The sequence below is a fragment of the Chiloscyllium punctatum genome, chromosome 4 (assembly GCF_047496795.1).
Source record: "Chiloscyllium punctatum isolate Juve2018m chromosome 4, sChiPun1.3, whole genome shotgun sequence".
In the NCBI taxonomy this organism is placed as follows: domain Eukaryota; kingdom Metazoa; phylum Chordata; class Chondrichthyes; order Orectolobiformes; family Hemiscylliidae; genus Chiloscyllium; species Chiloscyllium punctatum.
This window is the reverse complement of record NC_092742.1, coordinates 44,084,276-44,110,714: the sequence shown is the minus strand read 5'-3', so window position 1 is coordinate 44,110,714 and position 26,439 is coordinate 44,084,276. Positions and strand designations below refer to the sequence as shown.

General features: G+C 40.6%; 1 protein-coding gene across 5 annotated transcripts in view; it reads left to right on the top strand.

Annotated features, from left to right (window-relative positions):
- The window catches only part of LOC140476240 (ena/VASP-like protein), a 266,243-nt gene that overhangs the window by 185,553 nt on the left and 54,251 nt on the right, over positions 1 to 26,439 (top strand). For all 5 annotated transcript variants that reach the window (XM_072568522.1, XM_072568523.1, XM_072568521.1 and 2 more), the window contains one exon: positions 26,205 to 26,268. In XM_072568522.1, coding sequence (XP_072424623.1) covers positions 26,205 to 26,268 — 64 coding nt within the window. The remainder of the gene's footprint in view (positions 1 to 26,204; positions 26,269 to 26,439) is intronic.

Sequence of the window (26,439 nt, the reverse complement as noted above, 5' to 3'; positions counted from 1 at the left end):
GTATATATAACTAAAACAAATATTATCAACTTAACAATATAGTTTATAACTATTTACCCTATGCACTGCAGTTTACATCCTACTTCATCCAATACATTCTTATACAACACATTAATCTTAAAGTTATTTACTTCACAGTGGCCACCCATAATTATACCACAGTCCTCTGGAAAGTTTTCCTCAGATCCAGCTAGTCTCCTGGATAAAATATGCATGCATCTTTTCTTGATTGTTGATGCTTAAACCTATTTATTTAGTTACATCTCAATTCTAACGAGCTGCTCTGCTGTGTTTTTGTTTTGCAATAATACACAGTGAAGCCTATGGTAGGTTTTCCCACTCGCTTCAAACTAACCACCTTCCAACTTCTGTTCCTCAGAAAACTTCATTGATTGTGACATAGTTTATTATATTTTTCTACAATCTATGAATTGTCCTTACTTCCTGTGCAGTTCAGCCTAATTCTCATGCATTTTGGCCAACCTCTGTAAGTGAGCTTCAAACTACACACATTTCAAACTGTTACAGGAAAACCTCTCCGAGCAAACACCCAGATAAACTAGAACCGGAGAGCCTACCAAAGATCCACTCATCTCTGCCTGCTCAGAGCTACCCTCAAACCAAGCTTTAATCTAATAATCTTTCATTTACAATTTCTCCACATCAGTATGCTCACCAGCTATTTTATTGGTCAACCCTTTGGTCAACTCTATTAACCAAAGATGGTTAACCGTCTGAACTGTTTTATTTTGGGCATTCTGGAAGCATTTTAATTTTATTGCCTATACAAGAATGTTTATCCCAAAACTCAGTATTACCTCTAAAATATTAACATGAAACTTGAACTAGATATTCATAAAAGATATATCTATCTACATGCAGTAACTGCATATTTTCATGAATATCACATGCTACTTCACTGCCTGTTATCCTATTTTTCTGAAAGCTTCTGCATTCAGTTTTTTTTCTTCTGTTAGTCTCTGGGCCAATATTTATGCATTGCTAAAAAGAGACATGAAATCAAAGTTTTTTTTGAAAGTGCAAAAAAACTAAATTTAGTCAGGAAATAATAATTTATGCAGCATGAGACGATGGTGCTGATTGGACTGGTTTTGGCATTCAAATACCAAGAATCGCTACAGTGTGGAAACAGGCCATTGGACCCATTGGATCCACACCACCCTTTCAAAGGGCATCCCACTCAGACCCACCCCACTACTCTAGCTCTGTAACCCTGCATTTCCCATTGCTAATCCACCTAACCTGCACATCTTTGGGAAATATCAGAGAAAATCCATGCAGACACGGGGGTAATGTTCAACCTCCACACAGACAGTGACCGGAGGTTGGAATTGAACCTGGGATCCTGGTATTATGAGGCAGCACTGCAAACCACTGAGCTACCGTGCTACTGATGCAGGAGATTTTAAACATCAATCTTATTTAATTGTTAAATTCAAATCAGACCAGTATGCTGTAATTGTTCTCGTATTGCAATGAAGACATAGCAGAATTGACTGTCTCCACAGTCCTTTACTCATTGAAAAAGGTGTTATCTGTAGGCATAATCATTTTGCCTTCGAAGAACAGGGCCCAATATACGAATAAGTCTAGCTTCCAGTACACTCAAATGAATCACAGTGTGAGAATACTATTGTAATTTGTAGATCAGTCAGGATTATTGGGTCAATATTGAATTGAATTGAGTTTATTGTCACATGTACCCAGGCACAGTGAAAAGTTTTATCTTGTGAGCAATATAGGCAGATCAGGTAGTTAAATAGTTTATTTACTATTTAATAGACAATAGGTGCAGGAGTAGGCCATTCTGCCCTTCGAGCCTGCACCACCATTCAATATGATCATGGCTGATCATCCTTAATGAGTATCCTGTTCCTGCCTTATCTCCATAACCCTTGATTCCACTATCCTTGAGAGCTCTATCCAACTCTTTCTTAAATGAATCCAGAGACTGGGCCTCCACTGCCCTCTGGGGCAGAGCATTCCACACAGCCACCACTCTCTGGGTGAAGACGTTTCTCCTCATCTCTATCCTAAATGGTCTACCCCGTATTTTTAAGCTGTGTCCTCTGGTTCAGCACTCACCCATCAGCGGAAACATGTTTCCTGCCTCCAGAGTGTCCAATCCTTTAATAATCTTCTATGCCTCAATCATATCCCCTCTCAGTCTTCTAAACTCAATGGTATTCAAGCCCAGTCGCTCCAGTCTTTCAGTGTAAGTTAATCCTGCCATTCCAGGAATTGCCCTCGTGAACCCACGCTGCACTCCCTCAATAGCCAGAATGTCTTTCCTCAAATTTGGAGACCAGAACTGCACACAGTACTCCAGGTGTGGTCTCACCAGGGCCCTGTACAGCTGCAGAAGAACCTCTTTGCTTCTATACTCAATCCCTCTTGTTATGAAGGCCAGCATGCTATTAGCCTTCTTCACTACCTGCAGTACCTGCATGCTTACCTTCACTGACTGGTGTACAAGAACACCCAGATGTCTCTGTAATACCCCTTTACCTAAATTTCTGCCTTCCTGTTCTTGCCACCAAAGTGGATAACCATACATTTATCCACATTAAACTGCATCTGCCATGCATCTGACCACTTACCTAACCTGTCCAGGTCACCCTGTAATCTCCTAACATCCTTCTCACATTTCACCCTGCCACCCAGCTTAGTATCATCAACAAATTTGCTAATGTTATTACTAATACTATCTTCTATATCATTAACATATATTGTTAAAAGCTGCAGTCCCAGCACTGATTACTGCGGTACCCCACTAGTCACTGCCTGCCATTCCGAAATGGAGCCGTTTATCACTACTCTTCGTTTCCTATCAGCCAACCAACTTTCAATCCAAGTTAGTACTTTGACTCCAATACCATTCGCCCTAATTTTGCTCACTAACCTCCCATGTGGGACTTTATCAAAAGCTTTCTGAAAGTCCAGGTACACTACATCTACTGGATCTCCCTCGTCCATCTTCAGAATTACATCCTCAAAAACATTCCAGAAGATTAGTCAAGTTAGGAGATTTACTTATCTAAACAGCGGCAAAACAAAAGCACAGGTACAGGTAAATGCTAAGAGTTTGAGAGTCCATTCAGTATTCTAACAACAGTAGGGTAGGAACTGTTTTGAAACCGGCTGATGCATGTGTTCAGGCTTCTCTACCTTCTCCCCGATGGTAGAGGTTGTAGAAAAACATTGCCAGGGTGGGATGAATCTTTGAGAATGCTGGCAGCCTTTCCTTGACAGCGGGCCTAGTAGATGGGTTCTATAGATGGGAGGTTGGCCTTTGTGATTGTCTGGGCCGAGTTCACCACTCTCTGTAACCATCTCCAATCTTGAATGATACAGTTGCCATACCAGATGGTGATACATCCAGGCAGAATGCTCTCGATAGCACACCTATAAAAGTTGGCAAGGGTATTCGCAGTAATGCCAAATTTCTTCAACTGCCTGAGGAAGAAGAGACATTTGAAACCAGTGCATCCGCATGAAGAGTGCAAGAAAGCTTATTGTGGATGACCATTCCAGGAGCTTGAAACACCCCACTTTTTCCACCTCTATGTTGTTAATGTGTAGGGGTCATGAGTAAAATCCTGCCAAAAATCAATAATGAGTTCCTTGGTTTTGCCGGCATTGAGTTGTTCTCAGTATACCATCTTCCACCTCGTGTCTGTAGTTTGTTTTGTCACCATCTGAGATTCGACCGACTACGGTGGGTCATCAGCGAACTTGTAAATGGCATTAGTCTGATATTTGGCGACCCAGTCATGGGTATACAGTGAGTACAGTAGGGGGCTGAGCACATACCCCTGGGGGGCTCCAATGTTAAGTGTTAGTGAGAATGAAATGTTGTCTCCAGTCTTCACTGATTGTGGCCTGTGGATCAGGAAACTGAGGATCCAGTTGCAGAGAGTGAGGCTTAGTCCAAGATCACTAAGTTTAATAATCAGTCTCAAGGGGATAATAGTGTTGAAGGTTGAACTGTATTCCATGAGTATTATTCTTACGTAGCTGTTTTTGGTGTCAACATGTTTTAGGGAGGAGTGAAGGGCAAGTGATATGGCATCTGACGTGGATCTGATGGTCCAATAGTCAAAATGGAGTGGGTCAAGAATAGTGGGAAGCTGGTGTTGATTAATGCCATGACCAGCCTTTCAAAGCATTTCATGACTACCATAGTTAAGACCTCTGGTCAGTAGTCATTGAGACATGCTGCATGAGCCTTCTTAGGCACAGGGATGATGTTGGCCCTCTTGAAACAGGCAGGGATAGTGGCCTGCTGCAGGGACAGGTCGGAGATGTCCAAGAAGACCTCTACCAGTTGATCTGCACATGCTCTGAGTGCACGGCCTAATACTCCGTCTGGTCCCATCGCTTTCCTTGGGTTCACGTGAAGGAAAACTGATCTGACTGATTAGGGATAGTCAACATGGCTTTATGCGCAGGAAATCATGTCTCTCAAATTTGATTGAGTTTTTTGAAGAAGTAACAAAGAGGATTGATGAGGGCAGAGCGGTAGAAGTGATCTATATAGACTTCAGTAAGGCGGTCGACAAGGTTCCCCATGGGAGACTGGTGAGCAAGGTTAGATCTCATGGAATACAGGGAGAACTGGCCATTTGGATACAGAACTGGCTCAAAGGTAGAAGACAGAGGATGGAGGTGGAGGGTTGTTTTACAGACTGGAGGCCTGTGACCAGTGGAATGCCACAAGGATCGGTGCTGGGTCCACTACTTTTCATCATTTATATAAATGATTTGGATGTGAGCATAAGAGGTATAGTTAGTAAGTTTGCTGATGACATCAAAATTGGAGGTGTAGTGGACAGCAAAGAAAATCTCTGATTACAATGGGATCTTGACCAGATGGGCCAATGGGCTGAGAAGTGGCAGATGGAGTTTAATTTAGAGAAATGTGAGGTGTTGCATTTTGGGAAAATAAATCTTAGCAGGACTTGTACATTTAATGGTAAGGTCCTCGGGAGTGTTGCTGAACAAAGAGACCTTGGAATGCAGATTCATAGCTCCTTGAAAGTGGAGTCACAGGTAGATAGGATAGTGAAGAAGGCGTTTGGTATGCTTTCCTTTTATTGGCCAGAATATTGAGTACAGGAGTTGGGAGGTCATGTTGCAGCTGTACAGGACATTGGTTAGGCCACTTTTGGAATATTGCGTGCAATTCTGGTCGCCTTCCTATCGGAAAGATGTTATGAAACTTGAAAGGGTTCAGAAAAGATTGACAAGGATGTTGCCAGGGTTGGAGGTTTGAACTATAGGGAGAGGCTGAACAGGCTGGGGCTGTTATCCCTGGAGCATTGGGGCTGAGGGGTGACCTTATAGAGGTTTATAAAATCATGAGGGTCATGGATAGGTTAAATAGACAAAGTCTTTTCCCTGGGTGGGGGAGTCCAGAACTAGAGGGCATAAGTTTAGGGTGAGAGGGGAAAGATATAACAGAGACCTAAGGGGCAACATTTTCACGCAGAGAGTGGTACGTGTATGGAATGAGCTGTCAGAGGAAGTAGTGGAGGCTAATACGATTGCAAAATTTAAAATGCATCTGCATGGTTATATGAATAGGAAGGGTTTGGAGGGATATAGGCCAGGTGCTGGCAAGTGGGACTAGTTTGGGTTGGGATATCTGGTCACCATGGATGGGTTGGACTGAAGGGTCTGTTTCCATGCTGTACATCTCTATGGCTCTACCTGACCTCTGATGCAGTGACTGTTGGGATAGGTTCATTAGGACTTGACGGAGTTTGTGTTACCTCTCTGCTGAAATTCTGCTCAAAGCGAGCATAGAAGGCGTTGAGATGATCTGGGAGGGATGTGTCATTGTCTGCTATCTTCTGCTATGTTCTGGTCACCACACTGCCAGAAGGATGTGGCTGCTTTGGAGAGAGTATAGAGAAGGTTTACCAGGGTGTTCCCTGACATGGGAGATTTTAACTATGAAGAAAGGTTTGATAGGCTTGGTTTGTCTTCACTGGAACTCAGGAGGTTGAGAGGTGACCTGTTAGAAGCTTATAAGGTTGTGAATGACATGGATGTAGTGGCAAATATGAAGCTTTTTCCTTGGGTGGAGGAGTCCATTACAAGGGGGCACAGGTTCAAGGTGAGGAGGTTTAAAAGAGATGTTTAAAAGGAGGGAGGTTTAAAAGAAGCATCTGGACAAATACATCAATAAGAAGGGAATAGAGGCATACGGATTCTGTAAGTGAAGTCAGTTTTCATATGGAAGGTCAAAATGGGTCGACGCAGGCTTGGAGGGCCGAAGGGCCTGTTCCTGTGCTGTATTGTTCTTTGTTATTTGTTATCCTATAGTAGAATCATATCTGACATTGGGCACTATGTTTTGAAAGCATTGATTAGTTGAACATGGTTGGCATGCTGCCTGCTTCAGACAGGCAAAGGGATGTTAGTTTGATCTGGTATTTCCTTGGTACTGTTTCCTTTCTAAATTTGACATCATAGAGTCTCAGTCCTGATGAGTTCAAGACAAAAGGTTTCAATGTCATTTTACTTTTTAGCAAAAATTAAGTTCTTCAGGGATTGATGAAAAAAGGATTACATTACAAAAGGATTATCCTCCACTTTGAACCATTGAATTACTTCACCCAGACAATTTTCTCATATGGCATTTTATTTGTTAATAACTAAATTTATAACCAGTTCAAAATGAGGGTTAAATCAAAATTGTAGAAATATATTTTATTGATATTCATTTTTACGGTTTTAATGCCTTCTTTGAAGCTTTTACTTGAATGAGTCAGTTTGTTCTGAAAACCTGGGTTTGTAGTTAACGCCATTGCCCATAGCTGTGAACTAATTTTATGTTGTGCAATTTTATTATATGCAGTGTTCCTAATTTCCCAGCATAGTTTTGTTGCAAGAAAAAGTCAATGGGACAAATTTACATGAACCTAACAAAGCTTCTAATTTTTGTTCCAACTGCAATAATATTATTTCTAGTGTTCCCCTACTCTTGTTCCCTTCATATTTTTATGATCCCTTTGGCAACATCATCTGAGAATACAGTGTCAATTTCAACATGTATGCAGACTTAATCAGCTCTACCTCACCATAAGTTCTCTCAACTTCTCTTCTGAATTATCCATTGCTTATCTGGCATTCAGTATTAGATGAGTAGACATTTCCTTCAATTAGATATTGGGAAATGATAGGATAATGCCTTTGGTTCGAGCCACAGATTCTGTTCCTTTGCCACTAACTGCATTGATCCCTCTCCTCAGTCACTGTCTGCAGCTGACTGTTTGCGACCTTGTTGTTATACTTGACCCAGATACGAGTCTCTAATCACATCCACACCATCACTAAGACTCATGTTTTTCCAATACTATATCATCACTTGACTGCACCCCCTGTCTTAATTCATCTGCAGGTGAAAGTCACCTTCCATATCTTTTGTTACATATAGACATACTACTACTTAACACATTTCTCACTGCCCTGTCACATGTCACCATCTGGAAATGGCATGGTGGCTCAGTGGTTAGCAATGCTGCCTCACAGCACCAGGGACCCAGGTTTGATTCCAGCCTCGGGCGACTGTGTGGGTTTTGTCTGGGTGCTCCAGTTTCCTCCCACAATCCAAAAATGTGCAGGTCAGGTGGATTGGCCATGCTAAATTGCCCATAGTGTTAGGTGCATTAGTCAAGGGTATATATAGAGTAGGGGAATGGGTCTGGGTGGGTTACTCTTCAGAGGGTTGGTGTGGACTTGTTGTGCTGAAGGGCCTGTTTCCACACTGTAGGGAATCTTGAGTAAAATTAGGGCGCACGGGATTGGGGGCAAAGCACTAGATTGGATAGAGAATTGGTTGGCTAATAGGAAACAAAGGGTAGTGATTAACGGCTCCATTTCGAAATGGCAGGCAGTGACCAGTGGGGTACCGCAGGGATCCGTGCTGGGGCCGCAGCTTTTTACAATATATGTAAATGATATAGAAGATGGTATCAGCAATAACATTAGCAAATTTGCTGATGACACAAAGCTAGGTGGTAGGGTGAAATGTGATGAGGATGTTAGGGGATTACAGGGTGACCTGGACAAGTTAGGTGAGTGGGCAGATGCAGTTTAATGTGGATAAATGTCTGGTTATCCACTTTGGTGGCAAGAACAGGAAGGCAGATTACTACCTCAATGGTATCAAATTAGGTAAAGGGGCTGTTCAGAGAGATCTGGGTGTTCTTGTCCACCAGTCAATGAAGGCAAGCATGCAGGTACAGCAGGTCGTGAAGAAGGCAAATAGCATGCTGGCCTTCATAACAAGAGGGATTGAGTATAGAAGCAAAGAGGTGCTTCTGCAGCTGTACAGGGCCCTGGTGAGACCACACCTGGAGTACTGTGTACAGTTCTGGTCTCCAAATTTGAGGAAAGACATTCTGGCTATTGAGGGAGTGCAGCGTAGGTTCACGAGGTCAATTCCTGGAATGGCAGGATTGCCTTACACGGAAAGACTGAAGCGACTGGGCTTGTATACCCTTGAGTTTAGAAGACTGAGAGGGGATCTGATTGAAACGTATAGGCTTATGAAAGGACTGGACACTCTGGCAGGAGGGAACATATTTCTGTTGATGGGGGAGTGCCGAACCAGAGGACACAACTTAAAAATACGGGGTAGACCATTTAGGACAGAGATGAGGAGAAACTACTTCACCCAGAGAGTGGTGGCTGTGTGGAATGCTCTGCCCCAGAGGGCAGTGGAGGCCCAGTCTCTGGATTCTTTTAAGAAAGAATTGGATAGAGCTCTTAAAGATAGTGGAGTCAAGGGGTATGGAGATAAGGCTGGAACAGGATACTGATTAGGAATGATCAGCCATGATCATATTGAATGGCGGTGCAGGCTCGAAGGGCAGAATGGCCTACTCCTGCATCTATTGTCTATTGTCTATTGTCTAATCCAAAAAGAACTTCTAAAACTAGAAGTTATTTCTGTTACTGATTTATGAATGACTGAGAGAAAGACATATAAAGGGAAATGGTAAAGGTTTTTTCCATTGTCCTAATTTGATAACAAGTAAAGGTTCTTTGAAAGAAATAAACAGGCAAGATTTTGAAGGAGGAAATGGAGGAGGGGAGAAACTCGTGGTCTTTAAATATTGTAATCCTTGGAGAAACCAATGGCGGGGGGGGGGCAGTGGTGTAGACAAAGGATTACAAGGTGAACTGAGAAACTACCTCAAAGAAGAGGAGAAAACAAAATAGTAAGTTCAAAGAGAAGATGTAGATGAGGTGATTTAAGTTGGACTATGACAGTAAAGGTTAGTAGCAGGTCTAGGATCTTGATTGGTAAATGCATGGAATTGGGGGAGAGAAGAATTAGGGTCTTTTAAAGTCTCCAGGTTAGTCACTGATAATAGCTTGAACTGGCTGAATTTGCATGATTTGTATAGAAATTTCAAATCATACAAGAGGCATTATGAGCATGATATGTATATACAGGACAATTCATGCTTGTCCTAGACAAGTGTTCTGGAAACCATTTGCTTCCATTTTGTAACTGACACACTTACTTAGAATTTGACATTTCTCATTGATTTGATACTCAGAAACTGCAGATGAAACAAAGTTTAATGTTTCCGCTTTACAACTTTCACAACGTCTTTAACATAATAAAATATCCCAAAGCATTTTGCAGGAATATCATAAAACTTTACAAAACACAACAAATGAAAGAATGAAACAAGCAGAGCAGGAGAGATTTGGATGGTGTTACGCTTATGGAAGGTAGAATACAGCAGGCCAGCAAGGAGAGAATTTGAATAGTGAAGTGCACTGGTTACAAAGGATGAGGTCTTCAATACCAATTAAGCTGAGGCAGGAGTGAAGTCAGCCATTGTTAGATCACTAACCTTGCTCTACTTCTCAGTCTGAATATAACTCCATGTTCAACACTCCAAGAAATAAGCTGGTACACTGTTAGTTTCAGTTCTTGTACTTATTCCCGACTGACATCTTATGATTTACCCCTCTGGAACTTAATTGGATTTTCCATTTAATTTGATTTCCTGTGACATTGACTTGGACCAAAGGTTCAAGATTAAAAATGAAACACACCGCCAATTGAAACCTAAAGCAGTCAATTAATGGCCACCTTCTCTTTAGATTAAAGCAGTGATTACTGTTTCCAACAAGTTGGAACAGTGGCAGCTGACTCCTGAAATGGAGTGGCCTGGCTGTTGGATCGAGGAGGGACCTTGACCAGATTAATCTGGAAATAGCGGGAGGTAATTGGGGCACAAATAAGTGTGTGTGGGGTGGGGGTGGGTAGGACATAAAAAGCCAAATAGGAGAAAGTGAGGACTGCAGATGCTGGAGATCAGAGTTGAGAGTGTGGTGCTGGAAAAGCACAGCACGTCAGGCAGCATCTGAGGAGCAGGAGAATTGATGTTTCAGGCATAAGCCTTTCAGCAAAGTGGGTAGAGAGATAAATGGGAGGGGATTGGGTTGAGAGACAGGTAGCTGAGAGTACAGTAGGTAGATGAAGGTGGGAATAATGGTGATTGGTCGGAGAGGAGGGTGGAACAGATAGGTGGGAAGGACGATGGACAGGTAGGAAGGGCTTCAGGGCAAACGAGATGACCTGGGGGGTTGCAGTAAAAGAGAGACTCGCTGAGATCCTTGCAGAGAGAGGAGAACTTCTTCAAAGTAGGCAAACTTGGAAGATGCTTTCCTTGCAGAGACAGGAGGAGAACTTCTTCAAGGTAGCCCTTCCTACCTGTCCATCTTTTTTTCTCATCTATCTACTCAACCCTCCTCTCTGACCTATCACCTTTACTCCCACCTTCATCCCCCTATCACACTCTCAGCTACCTTCCACCCAGCCCCACGTCCCTGTCCCATTTATCTCTCTCTCAAGCCTCATTCCTGACGAAGGGCTTATGCCCAAAACGTCAATTCTTCTGTTCCTTGGATGCTGCCTGACCTACTATGCTTTTCCAGCAGCACATTCTCGACATAAAAAGCCAAACCCCACCCCTGTCTCTGACCTCCCTGACCCCCCACTCCTCCCATTCCACCATGAAGTTACCTATTGTACTAGCTAGTCCTGGACTTCCAGGTGGCTGTTTCACCAGTAGCCTCGGTCTCTGAAGTGTCACTATGGCTTGCAGTGACTGCCAGCTTCTGATTGACTCCTTGATGGATTGATTGATTGGCATCAATTGGAGCAGAGAATCACTGTTCCTAGGAATCGATCCAGTGAACAGCCTGCCGGGTGAGCACTTAGTCACCCTGATAGGTGTATGATCTGGTGGTCTTTCCACTTTGGTGTGGTGGTGGTCCCTGCACATTTTCATACTCCCATTACAGTTGGGAGAAAAGCCAGAATGTTCCATTGAAAGATTTTGCACTTTACACTCTGGAAAATAGTAAAAGTGGTTTCTTTGATCGTGGATTTGTTTTGCAGAATTGGAGGTTAACTGTTTACACCCTTACTTAAATTCTATCAGTTCCCCCATGATTCTTCACACATTTTCTCTGCATTACAACCTGCCTCTGGAACTCTGCTGCATTTTACCCTGACAGGTGACATGTGATGCTGATTCTTTTCAGGCTGAGTCTGACTTGTAAGCCCCTTCTCCAATTTCTTACTATCTGTAGCCTGCCTGGTGTAATACATATATGGTCTAAGGATTGATGTCAGCTTTAGTTGTCACTGACGATCTGATTGGAAGGATGCTGTTCCAAAATATCCAAACAGCTTGATGATCCTTAGCTGTAATGAAACCTTTCTAAGCTAATTTCTTGTGGGTGGCGGGGGGAGTGAAGTGTGTGTGCAGAGAAGGAAGCTTCCTAGCCTGGGATTTCCCTGTCTATTCTTAATTTTAGTGCTTGCATTGCGGACTTTGCTTCAACTGTGTGCAGTTGTAAATAACAGATACTCAGAACAGAATAAAGAAAGCCACTTTTAAAGAATCGGTTCTGTTAATGTTGAAAATCAAAGAGGAAGATTTTCACACACAATGCCAGTACAGCAAATACTACAGGATCACAATCGGAGAGTTAGTTGGACTACTATTACCTTAACTAGTAAGTAGAAAAAAATCTTCTGATATATACTAGAAGTGATTCATTGGAGTAGACAGAGGTTTATACTAAAGGAATGCATACTTTTCAAACAAAACATGGTTATAGATCTGAATTTTATGAATCTTTTGGAATTGTCTTGCTAGCAAGTGGCTAGTTTTATGGACAGTGGTATCATTATATGGGTGGGAAGAATCAAGCAAAAATGTTACTAAGAGTGTACCATACATTGATTGCTGAACTAGGAGCATGTCATTTGCACCAGTTATCTTGTTAATTGAGAATATCAGAATACCAAAGAATATGATACTGAAGCTACTTCCCTTATCAACCGAGTTCAATATAGTGTCGGACAGTTGTATTGCTAGAGGTCTTTGTTTTTTCAGGGACTTTTAAAGTTTGTTTTAGCCAAATATTGACAATGCTGCCCTCCAGGCAAATTATAAAATTTACCACTGGCATTAGAAAGGAAAGTGGTTGTCAAGCTCCTTGGATCAATTGAGTGTGACAAAGATGACTTACCATGGTTTTCCAGTTGAATTTAAAAGGATCTTGTCTCTCAGTAAAGTAATTTGTGATGCTCCAGCATTTGTAGTAGAAGATATGAAATGATGCGTTGACTCACTGTCGGTTAAGATGGTGTGTCAACATTTTAAATTGAAATTAGAAAGGTTTCAAAACAATTTCTCAGAGTACCCAATCCAAAATATTGAAGATGATGTTTAACCACAACTTCTATTGTGCAAAGTTTTCAATGTGGGTAGTCCATTGCAAAAATGATTTTTCAATACCTGCTATTCGAGGGAGTACGCCAACCTGGAAACATCTCTGTATGGGTCCTTTTTAATTAAGGGATAATTCTCAATCTGAGGTTCTGGTCAAATAAATTGGGAGAAAGTGAGGACTGCAGATGCTGGAGTACCAGAGTTGAAAAATGTGGTGTTGGAAAAACACAGCAGGCCAGGCAGCATCCGAGAAGCAGGAGAATTGACGTTTCGGGCATAAGCCCTTCTTCAGCCCTCCGACACCATACTTCATGCCTGAAGAAGGGCTTATGCCCGAAACGTTGATTCTCCTGCTCCTCGGATGCTGCCTGGCCTGCTGTATTTTTCCAGCACCACATTTTTCAACTCTAGTCAATAACTTGTTCTTTATCCCCGATAGAAGACTCTGTCAGGCTTATACTTTACAAAGCTTACAGGTAAGTGGGGAGCAGAATTCAATATTTAATTAATCTTAAAATAGCCCTTTTGCGGAGCAAGTTTCCTCCTAGTAAGATATGCAGCTTCAAGTACATGCAAGAAAGCCATACTGTGAGTTAGACATACAATCCTAAATTGATAGCCTAATTCTTCACACACTCAAGCTTATCCAGTAAATGTGGAATTATTGAATTACATCCAATGATGTACACCACATTGTAGGCTTTGCAGCATGGCTTACTGGGTACGGTTAGTACCTTGCTTATTGTGAGCAGTTTGATATGATCTGCCAGTGTTTGGGATGCACAGCCGATATCCCTAGCATTTCACAGGCACTGAAATTCATATACCATCTTATTCATTTGTGTGATTGACAGAATATCTGTTTGGCTTAATGCTGGCAAATACCACGTGCGTTAATGTGATTTACAAGTCTGTCAGGCTTGCAGTGTGACACACTTGCATGTACTGGAACCTACATACATTAATACACAGTATTTTCAGACTGATGGAAGATATACATGCAGTATGCTTGTTTCAACTCAACAAAATAGATGACGCTAGTTCGTTTCTCAGGGCCATGCCCTGACCAATCAGAGTCAGCCTGGCTGGTTTAAAATTTAAACAAAGCCTTGCTGTTCCTAGCAATCAGCATTAATGAGTATATTCTTTATACCAACATCTGTATCAATCAGAGAACACTGATAATAATCAGCACTCTCCTATCATGCAGTATAAATTCAGAAACTTAATGCTACTTCTTTATCATGTTGGTCTTTCCCTGAATTTATATTGACATAATGAGTGCAAAATGAAAAGCTTCAATGAAATATGTGGCACGGTGGCTCAGTGGTTAGCCTGGCTGCATCACAGTGCCAGGAACTCAGGTGACTGTTAAGTGACTGTCTGTGTGTAATTTGCATATTCTCCCCATGGCTACATGGGTTTCCTTAAGGTGCTCCAGTTTCCTCCCACTGTCCAGAGATGTGCAGATTAGGTGAATTGGCCATGCTAAATTGCCCATAGTATCCAGGGATGTGCAGGATAGATGGATTAGCCATGGGAAATGCAGGGTTACAGTGATAAGGTAGGCAGGTGGATCTGGGTGGGATGCTCTTCGAAGGGATGGTGTGGACTTGATGGGCCAAATGGTCTGCTTCCATACTGTAGGGGTTGTATGAATACTCAAGTGCTCTATTACCCAATGACTAACAATTGTTCCTCACTTCCCATTTTTCCTAGTGTTACTGATTTTCACACTGTTCCATAGTATTGAAAATTGGCATCAATTTCCAAACAGTGGATAAGTCAAGGAAGTGAATGTGCAAATACTAACTATTATTTAGATTTTTTTGTCAAGATTCAGAATGCAAAGGTACAATTAACTACAATTCCATACAGTTAGAAGAATTTGTTTGCGTAGGCTTACCATAATACAGCTTTTCAAATGATGCTGGGATAGGTTTGAGTAACAATTTATATGCTTCAATTTCATTATATTTTGAATTAATGGAAGTAGCATTAAATTTCTGAATTTGATGAGACAAGATCCACCTGGTGCCTGTTAACATCATTTTAACTTTATTCTTTGTGGTGTGACTTGCATTTAGTTAAACTGGCATGACATCTTGTCTCACTGAATACTTGCTCATTTTACAGAAAGATTGATGATGTCTACTCTTACATAAATGTCGCTGGATAACTTTACCTCCTCTCCTTGTGGAATCTGCTTTGTTACAAGTTAATAAGAAATATTATTATTTAGAAATGTTTTAATGTATCTAAATTATGCCTGTGGGCTCTTGCCTACAGATGATAATCCACCATGCTTTGCCCATTGAATGTTTTGTGTTTCGTGATTAATTTAAGCCAATTAAACTATTGGATTTTGTCAACTTCTATTAAATTATTGACAGTGGACCATAGACTTATTTTCTATTGCAAGGTATAAGTTACATTGACGTATGAGGAGTATAAGTTGCTATGGCCTATCTTAAGTGTAGTGGAGACAACAGTAAGAAAAGCATACCTGGTCACACTATGATTAGCAGGGAGTACATCTGCCATTGCTTCTGTTCCTGTTCCTGCCACTGCAGTCGTGTTCTTTTCTGCAGAATATTCTGTAGGTAACTGATACTGTAATTTAAAGTGTTTTATGACAATGACTACTTAATTTTGAGCATTTAGTTTTAACTGCTGTCATAAAATTTTAATTGCTGAACTAAAGTGCATAAGAAATTATGGAACAGAGAGATACCAGATCTTTATAATTCAGTGTTCAGTGAACAGCTCAGCTCCACTGATATTTCAGGGAATCTAATGCCATCCTTCAGAAATGAATTTATTTCTAAAGATAGACCTCATACCTGACGTCTATTCTCTGTATCCACTTAAAATCAACAATTAAAGAGATTGCATCCAGCAGTAACGATAACATTTTAGTTCAGTCATTTGAGAAATTCTTTCTTTGGAGTACATCTGTATTCTCATTGAGACTGAGTTCTGATGGTTGTGAAGTTGTGTGTCCATTTGCATATGTCATTGTTGAAGAGGAACTCATCACTGGTTTCTATACTGTTTTATATTTCATTGCTGGCATGCTTACATTTCCTTAATTGCTCAGATAATTGATTCAACAACAACCATTGACATTCTGAAAGTTTGGCACTCAAACGTGGCTAGAAGTTTATTAAACTAAATATAGTGTAATTATAGACAGTGTGAGGTAAAGCTGGGCTCTTTTCTGATGCTTTGCCTCAGGTGTAATAACTGAAACAGGGTTTTATGTGAAATTTACCAACAATTGTTTCATCAATGAGTGATGGTTTATAACATGTTACCAGTTTTTAGTCACATAAATATTATTCCAAAAATTTATTGTCTATTTAGTTTATTAAAATAACTATAGTACAAGTTCAAGTCTTTTCACATCAATGTATATTTAAATCAGGAAGAAAATTCAGTCTGTTTAGTGAGTAGAAATGCCACAAGCTGTTGTTTTCTCAGTTTTAGCTTGCTTCTATTTGAACTTTAATACCACAGTACTGTGCTTTTTTTTACCACCATGGTGTGGAAGTGCCAGCGTTGGAGTGAATGGACAAGGTCAGAAGTCACACGATATCAGGCTATAGTCCAGCAGGTTTATTTGAAATCACAAGCTTTTAGGGTGCTGCCCCTTCATCAGGTGAAGTGAAGAATAGCACACAGGCACAGAATTTATAGGAGGAGTGAGATCAATGGGTACAGAGATCAAAAGATCTTACAAATGGTGCGAATGGAGTGCTGAATAATAAATCACTTCAGGTGATCAAAGGTGTCAGATGGTGTAAGGGAAGTGTCAACACCTGAACAGTAAGTGAAGGGGATGACCTATAATCTAAATAATTGAGGCAGAGAGATAATTACAAAAAATTAAAAACAATGTGGTGCTGGAGACAAACCAAATGACTGGAATAGTATGATCGGTACAAGAGTCACATGCCGAGGGTTTAACCAAAGTAACAAATAATCCAAAACTGTACAAACTGATTAAAGTACAGACATCATAACAAGTTATCAACATGGTGGTATTAATACAGAAGAGTAAGGAAGATTTACAAATATAGAACAGTATGGTGGCGTTACATGTAGTGCAACATGAACCCATGATCACGGTTGAGACCATTTTCATGGATACGGAACTTGGCTATCAGTTTCTGCTTGGCAATTCTGCAGTGTTGTGCATCTTGAAAGTCACCTTGAAGGCCACTTACCTGAAGATCAGAGGCTGAATGTTCTTGAGTATTGAAGTGTTCCCCAATTGTGAGGTAATATTCCTGTGTAGCGATTGTTGTGTGGTGTCCATTCATTTTTGAATGGATGTCATGTAATAATATCTATCATGTTACTCTAGCCACTTGGTTTGTCTAGAACACGACTTTATTTTTAATTTTTTGCAATAATCTCTCTGCCCTCAATTAATTGGATTATAGGTCATCGCCTTCACTTACTTTTAAGCTGTTTGCAATTTCCTCACAACATCTGACACTTTTGATCATCTGCAGTGACTTATTATTTGGCACTCCACTCATGCCATTTATATGACCTTTTGATCTTTGTGCCCATTGATCTCTCTCTGCCTGTAAATTCCATGCCTTTTCTTCACTTCAGTTGATGAAGGGGCAGCACTCCAAAAGCTTGTGAGTTTGAATAAACCTGTTGGACTATAACCTGATATCGTGTGACTTCTGACCTTTTTTGCAACAACCATAATACTGCATTAAATATATGTAAAGAGACCACTCCCTACAACCATCACTAATACAGTACTGGTTCTGTGACAAATGTAGCAGTTATAAAATGGAACAATTTAGCTGGTGAGATAGATGATGCATTGGTTTTAATTTTATGTAGCTCCCTTGATTCAGGAACAGTCCCATTATATTGGACGATAGTGAATTTAACTCCTTTATTCAAAAAGGGAGGAAGACAGAAAGCAATAAACTTAAGACCAGTTAGTTTAATATCTGTCATAAGGAACATGTTAGAACCTATTATTAATGTATTATGGAATGGCACTTGGCAAGTTCTAGGTAAACAAGCAGTGTCAACACACTTTTATGAAATTAAAATCATGTTTAACCAACTTATTGGAATTATTTGAAGAAGTAACATATACTGTTGATCAAGGGGGTGTACTGTACTTTGAATTCCAGAAGGCATTTGATAAGGTACCAAACAAGGTTTATTGCAGAAAATAAAAGCTGATTGTGATGGTAACATGTTGGCATGGATAGAAAACTGGCTAGCTAATATATGAAACAGATTAGGCATATGTAGCTCATTTTCTGTTTGGCCAGGTATGACCAATGGTGTGTCACAGGGATCAGTTCTGGGGCCTCAACATTTTCTAAAGTGTGCAACTCATTTGTATAAAGAGGCCAAAAGTGTGGTTGCTAAGTTTGCTGATTAAACAAAGTTTTATAGGAAAGTAATTTGTGAAAAGGAAATAAGGGGACTACAAAGAGATATTGATGGGCTATACAAGTGGGAAATGAAGTATAACATAAAGAAAAATGAAACCTATTTTGGGAAAAATAATGCTAAAGAAGCATATTATCCAAACAGAGATATTGCTGAGCTCTGAGATGCGGGAAGATTTTAGCTGACCTAATGCAAGAATGGTAAAAAAGATATCTTCAAGTACTAATTCAGTTAATTAGGCAAGTTAATAGAATGTTGCTGTTTATTTCAAGGGAATTGGGTACAAAAGTAGGAAGGCTACGCTTCAGCTATACAAGGTTTTGATGAGACCAGCTTCGTATTATTATGTATAGCATTGGTTTCCTATTTAAGGAAGGCTGTAAAGCATAGGAAGCAGTTTAGAAGAGGCTTACCAGACTGGAATGAGTGGGCTTTCTTATGAGGAAAAGGCTGAAGCTAGATTTATCTCTGTTTAGTAGATGGAAGAATAAGAGTGAATGAAACATATAGATCCTGAGAGGTCTTGACATGGTGCACTTGGAAAAGGATGGGAGATTCTAGAAATAAAGAGCACTTTAAAAATTAAGTTCAACAATCTTAGACAGAGATGAGGAAAAGTCTTTTCACATAACATTTTGTGAGGCTTTGACATACTGTTCCTTCAAACACCGATTGAAGCTAAATATTTGAATTGTTTTAAGACAGAGATAGATCGGTTTTTGCTCAGTAAAATGGGGGAGTTGTGTGAGAGATGATTGTAGATAGATAGGAATGCGGAATAATATGATCAGCTATGACATAACCTGAAGGGACTAAGTGACCTATTCCTGCTTCTGATTCTATATTCATATGTATTCTTATGTTGCCTCCAGATTTGCATTAAAGTACACTCAATGTTTACTGTGACACAAATCAGTTGCTAAAATACTGACATGAGATTGACTCCTGTAGCCAATTCCAAGGGTAACCTTTAGATGAGACAGCTATCGTTATACTGACTACACATGTTAGCTATTCCAGGATCTTTTGAAATTTAGAACATTCTTACTGACTGCACTGCATTGGATGGTGTGACATTCAGTGTTAGGTGGTGCCCTAGAGAGCCAGAGCAGATTAGAAATGTAACATTAAGCTACATCAATCATAAAATGCTTGTAGTATGGAGGGAGCCTTGTGACTTGTTATGTCTGTGCTGGCTCTCTGCAAAAGCAAGTCAGCTAGTCCCACTCTCCTGCCTTTTCCTGTAAATTTTCAGGTCAATATCTAATTCCTTTTAAACACCACCACAGTATTCTCCCTTGGGAGGTCCATTCCTGATCCTAACTACTCACTAAGTTTAAAAAAAAGGTTTTCCCCATGTTAACTATAGTCCTATTGCCAGTCACCTTAAATCAGTATCCTCTGGCTCTTGACCCTTTCTACCAATGGCAAGTTTCTCTCAATCTACCCCACCTTGACATTTAACATTTCTATCAAATCTCCTCCTAACCTCTTTTCTTTAAAGAGATGAGTCCCAACTTCCACAAACTGTGCATGTACCAGAAGTGTCTCATTCTTGGAATCATTCTCATAGATCTATTCTACATCTACTCACATTCTTCCTAAAGTGTTGTGTGTAGGATTGAAGGCAATACTCCTGTTAAAGCTGAAGCAGAGCTCTGAAAAGGTTTTGCTATATTTTTTAAGTATTCATTCAAAAGACATAGGCTAGACCATCATTTATTGTCCATCCTTAAATGCATAGGGGGGGTAACTAAGAGTCAACAGCACCACTGATGGTCTGAAGTCACACATTGGCCTAACAAGAACAATTTCAAACTTCCCTCCCTAGGGGACGTTAGTAAGGGACAATCCATAGGGATCGCATGTTACATTAGGTTAGTATTTTAGTCCACATTTTTGCACTGCATCCAAATTTCAATCGACTGGCATGGTTGAATTTGAACCCATGTCTCCAATCAATATAGCCTGGGTCCTTGATTACCAGTCATATGATGTTAAAAATCAGACAACACCAGGTTATCGTCTAACAGGTTTAATTGGAAGCATATTAGCTTTCGGAGCGCTGCTCCTTCATCAGGTGGTTGTGGAGAACACAATTGTAAGGCACAGAATTTATAGCAAATTTATTCCTAGTCATGTGATATTACTGCTATTCCACCACTCCAGATTTTCCAGTCTTTGGTTAGTCGGAATATCTCAGACATTCCAATTTACTGAGTATGTGATAATTGCTTGGGATGTTTAAACTGTCAATGAACAATTACTCAGCATCTGGAATTCTCCAAAGCCTAAATTCTGAACCAGTCTTCCTTACCAGAACTGTTAGCCAGGAAAGAGAGGAATTAAAATCTACTCTAACACCCAGCTAACTATAAAATGACCTTCCCTACCCTCTCCTGTGTATTGACACACCTCCCCCTCCCCAAGTCACTCACACTAACCCCTTTGACTATACCGTGACCCTATGAACTACACTCAACCTGGACTTAATATCCTGCCCCAGACCTGACTCCCCTGTCTCCTCTATTGGACAAACCCAAAACCCTGTTAATCGGACCTGAATCCCTAGCACCAACCTGACTTCACTAGCCCTAGTTCTACTACCCACTCACTCACTCTGTACCTTACACATCCTGCCACTTACGTATCCTTTTGCCATATCAACAATATCTATGCAATCCACCTTGCCACTTTTTCACCTTACACCCTCCCTACTTGCCACACCAGCCATTTGCCACTCTACTCCCTTAGCTTTTTACCTAATTCCCCTAACTCTTTACCCACTTAACCCTCTTAAACCATCTATCTAAAGGACCAACAATTCTTCAGTGTGTTTGTAAATGAATGAACTTGCGAGAATACAACAGTTAGTGTGGTAAGAAGGAGAAATCTTGGCTTTCCCCTTACTATCCTTCGTTATCAGGAATTAGCTTGATTAAAATTGTGCTGCATATTTCTGAAACCACCAGCATTGGAAGTTTAGCACTGAAATGTGGTGATGGAGTCAGGGTTAAAAAAAAGTAAATGTGAGAGCAGCAAGCAATGGAGATTACTACTTTTGGAAAATGACATACTTATGGATTCCAGGAATTTGTATATTTATAGAATTTGTCTGCCTTTTAAACAACTTCTTAATTTCTTCTGCCACGTTTGATCATTTGTGCACATATACACCAAGGTCCTTCTCCTCTTATATCCTCATTAAAGTCTGCCAAATGTACATTCAGATTCTCCAAATGATATAACATACAGCAATTTGATGCAAGGCAGTGAGGAATGGTATTAAATTTCCAAGTCACGGTAGCGTGTGCTTTGTCAAAATCTTCTAATACACTTACTGCCCTAGTCCTTCTAGGTGATAGTGGTCATGTGCTTGGAAAGTTCTGTCAAAGGAGCCTGTAGGTAGTACAGAATGCTGCCACTCTCTTTTGGAGAGTGAATATGGAAACTGTTAGATGGTGACAATCAAGCGGTCTGAACTGTCCTTAATGGTGCTGAGCCAAGTGGAGAGTATTCCAACATTCCTGATTTGGGCTTTGTGGTCACAAGTGGCAGATAAGCTTTCTGAAGTCAAAGCTAATTTAATTGCTGCAGAAGTCCCAGCTTGTTGTGGTCACGTTATTTATATGGCTGGTCGAGATCTGTTCCTGGCCAATGGTAACCCACACATTGCTGAGAGTGGAGTGAGCATTGATAATGACATTGAGTATCAAGGGGGTGAGGGTACTTGTTAGATTCTTTCGTACAAAGACGGTCATTGCTTAGCACTTGTGTGGTGCAAAATTGACTTGCCACCTTTCAGCCCAAACTTAGTTATTGGCCAGGTTCAGATTCAGGAAATTCAGGAATGTGTAATCATCAGTGAAAATCTCTGTTTCTGACCTAATGATTGAGGGAAGGTCATTGATGAAGCAGCTGAAGATTGTTGGGGGTGAGGACACTACCCTGAGGAACTCATGCAGAGATGCCCTAGGTTGAAATGATTGAGTCATCATCCTTTGTTTTTACTTCAACTCGAGTAGGAATTTCCCCTGATTTCCATGGACCAAAGTTTTGCCAGGGTTCCTTGATGGCACTCGAGTGTAGTGTTGGAAAAGCACAGCAGGCCAGGCAGCATCCCAGGAGCATGAAAATTTGAGGTTTTGGGCAAAAGCCCTTGATCAGGAATGAGGCTGGTAGCCCCTGGGGTGGAGAGATAAATGGGAGGGAGGTAGGGCTGGAAGAGAGGGTAACTGAGAGTGCAGTAGGTGGATGGAGGTGGGGGTAAAGGTTGTAGGTCAGAGGGGAGGATAGAGTGGATAGTGGGAAGGAAGATGGACAGATGGGATGGGTCATGAAGACAGTGTTGAGCTGGAAGGTTGGAACTGGGGTAAGGTGGGGTGAGGGGAAATGACGAAACTGGTGAAATCCACATTGATGCCATGGAGTTGGAGGGTCCTGAGGTGAAAGATAAGGCGTTCTTCCTCCAGGCTTCAGGTGGTAAGAGAGTGGTGATGGAGGAGGCTCAGGACCTGCATGTCCTCGGCAGAGTGGGAGGAGGAGTTATAGTGTTCGGCCACGGGCTGGTAGGATTGATGGCATTCCTTGATGGCACATATGGTCATATATTGCATTGATGTCAAGGGCACTCATTCTCACTTCACTTCTGGAGTTCAGCTCTCTTGTCTAATGAGGTCAGGAGCTGATGAAGATTTGGAAGAAAAGCCCTGCCATCAAATGAGCAGGTTATTGCTGGGTAATTGCAGCTTGACAGCTCTGTCAACACGTCCTTCCATAACTTTGCTGTCAAACAAGCATAGAATATTGGGATGACAATTAGTTGGCTTGGATTTGTCCTGTTTTTAGTGGATAGAATGCATCTGAATAATTTTCCATATAATTGAGCAGATGACAGTGTTGTAGCTGTACTGGAACATCTAGGCTAGGGATACTGGTTGTCTGGAGCAAACATTTGCAGTACTTTGCAAAATGTTGTCAGGCCCACAGCCTTTGCAATATCCATTGTTTTCAGCTATTTCTTAATACCATGTACAATGAATCAAATTGGCTGAAAATTCCCACTTGTGATGCTGGGGACCTTGGGAGGAAACTGAGATATATCATCGACTAAGCACTTCTAGCTGAGGATAATAACAAGTATTTCTATCCTGTTTTTGCACCAGTATGCTGGGTGTCTCTTATTGAGAATGGAGGTATCTGTGGAGGCTACTCCCCCAATAAATTGTTTCTTTGTCCAGCACCATTCATAACGCGATTCAGTAGGACTCCAAAGAATAGGTCTGCTCCATTGGTTTTCAGATTTCTTCAACTATTTTTGCATATTTCTTCTGCTTTTGGCTTAAAAGTAGTTATTATTGTAGCTTCATTAGGTTAACATCTCATTTTCACATATGTTTGGTACTGCTCCTGGCATGCCCTCCCACACTCTTCATCGAACTAAAATTGTTCTCTCAGCTTGATGTTAGTGGTAGAATTGAGAATGTGTCAGTTGCTGGTGTTAAATTGTGTCAAATACAATTATGTTTGTAATAGTTCATACTACTTCATGCCAGCATTCTTTGATATTTATCCCATTTAGCATGATGGTAAGGCACGCAACTTTCAAACTGGTACAATAATTGTTCTACCAATAAAAGGTTAGCATGAGACTACAACTTAGGGCATAACTTAAAAGGCAAATAAATGTTCAATTTGCTAAATGGTCAGAGGTTGGTGTGGCTTTAATTCTTTTTTTAAAATATGGAATCACCAGTGTGGCAACAGGCCATTTGGCCCAACAAGTCCACACCAATTCCTGTAATCATCCCATCCAGACCCATCCCCCTACCCTATCCCTATAATCCTGCTAATGCACTTAACCTACACATCCCTGAACACTATGGTTAATTTAACATGGACAATCCATCTAACTTATACATGTTTGGACTATGGGAAGAAACCGGAACACCTGACAGAATATGCAAACTCCATACAGACAGTTGCCCAAGCCTGGAATTGAACCGGGGTCCCTGGAGTTGTGAGGCAGGATGTGAACATTACTGTGCAGGCCAGATTTGTTTCCTTTCCTGTGCCCATTTCTTGGACTGTTGAGGTATTGATCAATACCAGATCCATTAAATAAATGTATCTATCATTTATGGCAAATGTGAGTGCTTCACTATACAAACATCATGTCCATAATACATTTTTAAATTATGCAAGAAAGGAAGGATTCTTTTTTTAATGAGTGAAGTGTTATCATTTTTACGAAAGTGAATTTGGCACCCAATTTATATTTAGCAACTGCCCACCAGCAGCCATGGGGTAAATGACAGTTAATTTGTTCTGATGATGGTGTTTGAAGGATAAATGTAAACTAAGACATCGGGGATATTTTGAAAATGTTTTATCTAAGCTTTTCTTCTTGCCATTGATATTGGCAAGAAAAAAGGGGAAACAATATTCATACTGTAAGTGAGGAACATGCTGTGTAGTTGGCTGTAATTGGTAGAGGTGTTGTGATAAAGACTGCTTCAATCAATGTTGATTGGAAATTAACTGCCAAGCTTTGTTTAAATTTTAAACGATATAGCTTTAATCTGATTAATCAAGACAGAGCCTTGAGAAATTAATTAGAAAAAGGCTTTCACATATTTTGTTGTATTGAAACAGGTGGAGTGTATATAGATGTTCTTAGGGAGATGCCTGCAGCATGTATTAGGTTCTGATAGGACCTTCTATGGGTCAAGTTCCTGTCCCCCACCCTTCCTGTAATACTAGTCTACAGATGTCACTAATATTAAGTGGTGAAATATTAACTAGTAATAAGTCTTTGGCAGAAGAGGCATGTACTTGAGGAACAAAAAGTAGTTAATTACATAATAGTAAGTCAACAGTTTTCATTAACATAATACGACAACAACATTAACTTCATTTACACTAAGTAAGCGTCATGGTTATCTGCTAGGAAGTATTAAAATAGGTTTATTCAACATGGCTGTAGACTGTAGAACTGGTCAACAATAACTTGCACCAACCTGACTAGATCCTCCCTGTACACTCATTTGTATAAAAGGTATCAGTGGATAGACGTATTCCAGATATTCCAAGTTAACTATTTCAGGCCACTTCCTGATACAACAATAATAGCTACCAGCTTCAAATTCAATTGCTGAGTAAAAATGTTAATATCTTTCTATGTAGAATCACAATCAATTTGAGGAATCAAATCTGAAAAACATGAGAACCTTGTCATGAAATTAAATATAGCACTGACGGCCTTGAATTAACTGGCAGTTCTCAGGGACGTGGAGTTTCTGGTCTTGGTGACCTTAAACTAGGGGAAAATCCAATACTGGCCAAATAAATACCTCATGTACATTTAATTACAGATGCCCATCATTATGCAAACCACAATTCTGATTTTCTGTACCTGTCCCTTCCTAAGGATGTTTTCACCATTAAGACTGCAGTACCTTAAACCTTCAATCTGACTTCCTGGGGAATAAGCAATGAGTTCTTTCTTGCTGCCATTTCTTTAGCACCCCCTACCCCCAAGCCTCAGGCACCTGAGACCCAGCGTACTGTTGGACAGCCCTGGTTACCCAGTAAGCCTTCCTTTTATTCACTGCTGCTGTCCCCGTTCCCACAAATCTTCAACTGCTACCTCCTGCCTGCAAATTCTCATTCTCACCCATCAGCAGGTACTGAATCTAGTCAGGTGTTGAAAACTTTTGTTTACATGAGACCTGCTTATTCAGATTAGTTGGGCCATCTTGTCTCTAGACTTTCCAGGCATATTAATTATATCAGTGTTATGATAATCTCCCCCCTTTTTAAAGTTGAGCTTTGGTGTCTTGAAGATGGCCTATGGAAATTGCAAACTTAGTTTACGTTTTATTTTCATTTTACAAGACTACTTGATTTTATGGTCAACCGTTGAACTGAAGGTAGAGATTAACAGCTTGATCTGATCTCTAGGTCCGACAGTGCAGCGTCAAGTTCAGAATGGGCCACCCCCTGAAGATCAGGAAGCACAGAGAAGGTAAAAGTCATTTTGGACATTTTCTGAAATATCACTATTCACATAATTTGCTTATTTTGTGCTTAACAATAGCACTTAAATATTGTTAAGCCCATTGGAAGGGGAAAGTGACAATGTTGTGTTAATGTTACTGGACTTGTAATCCAGACTAATACCATGAGAAAAGTGGTT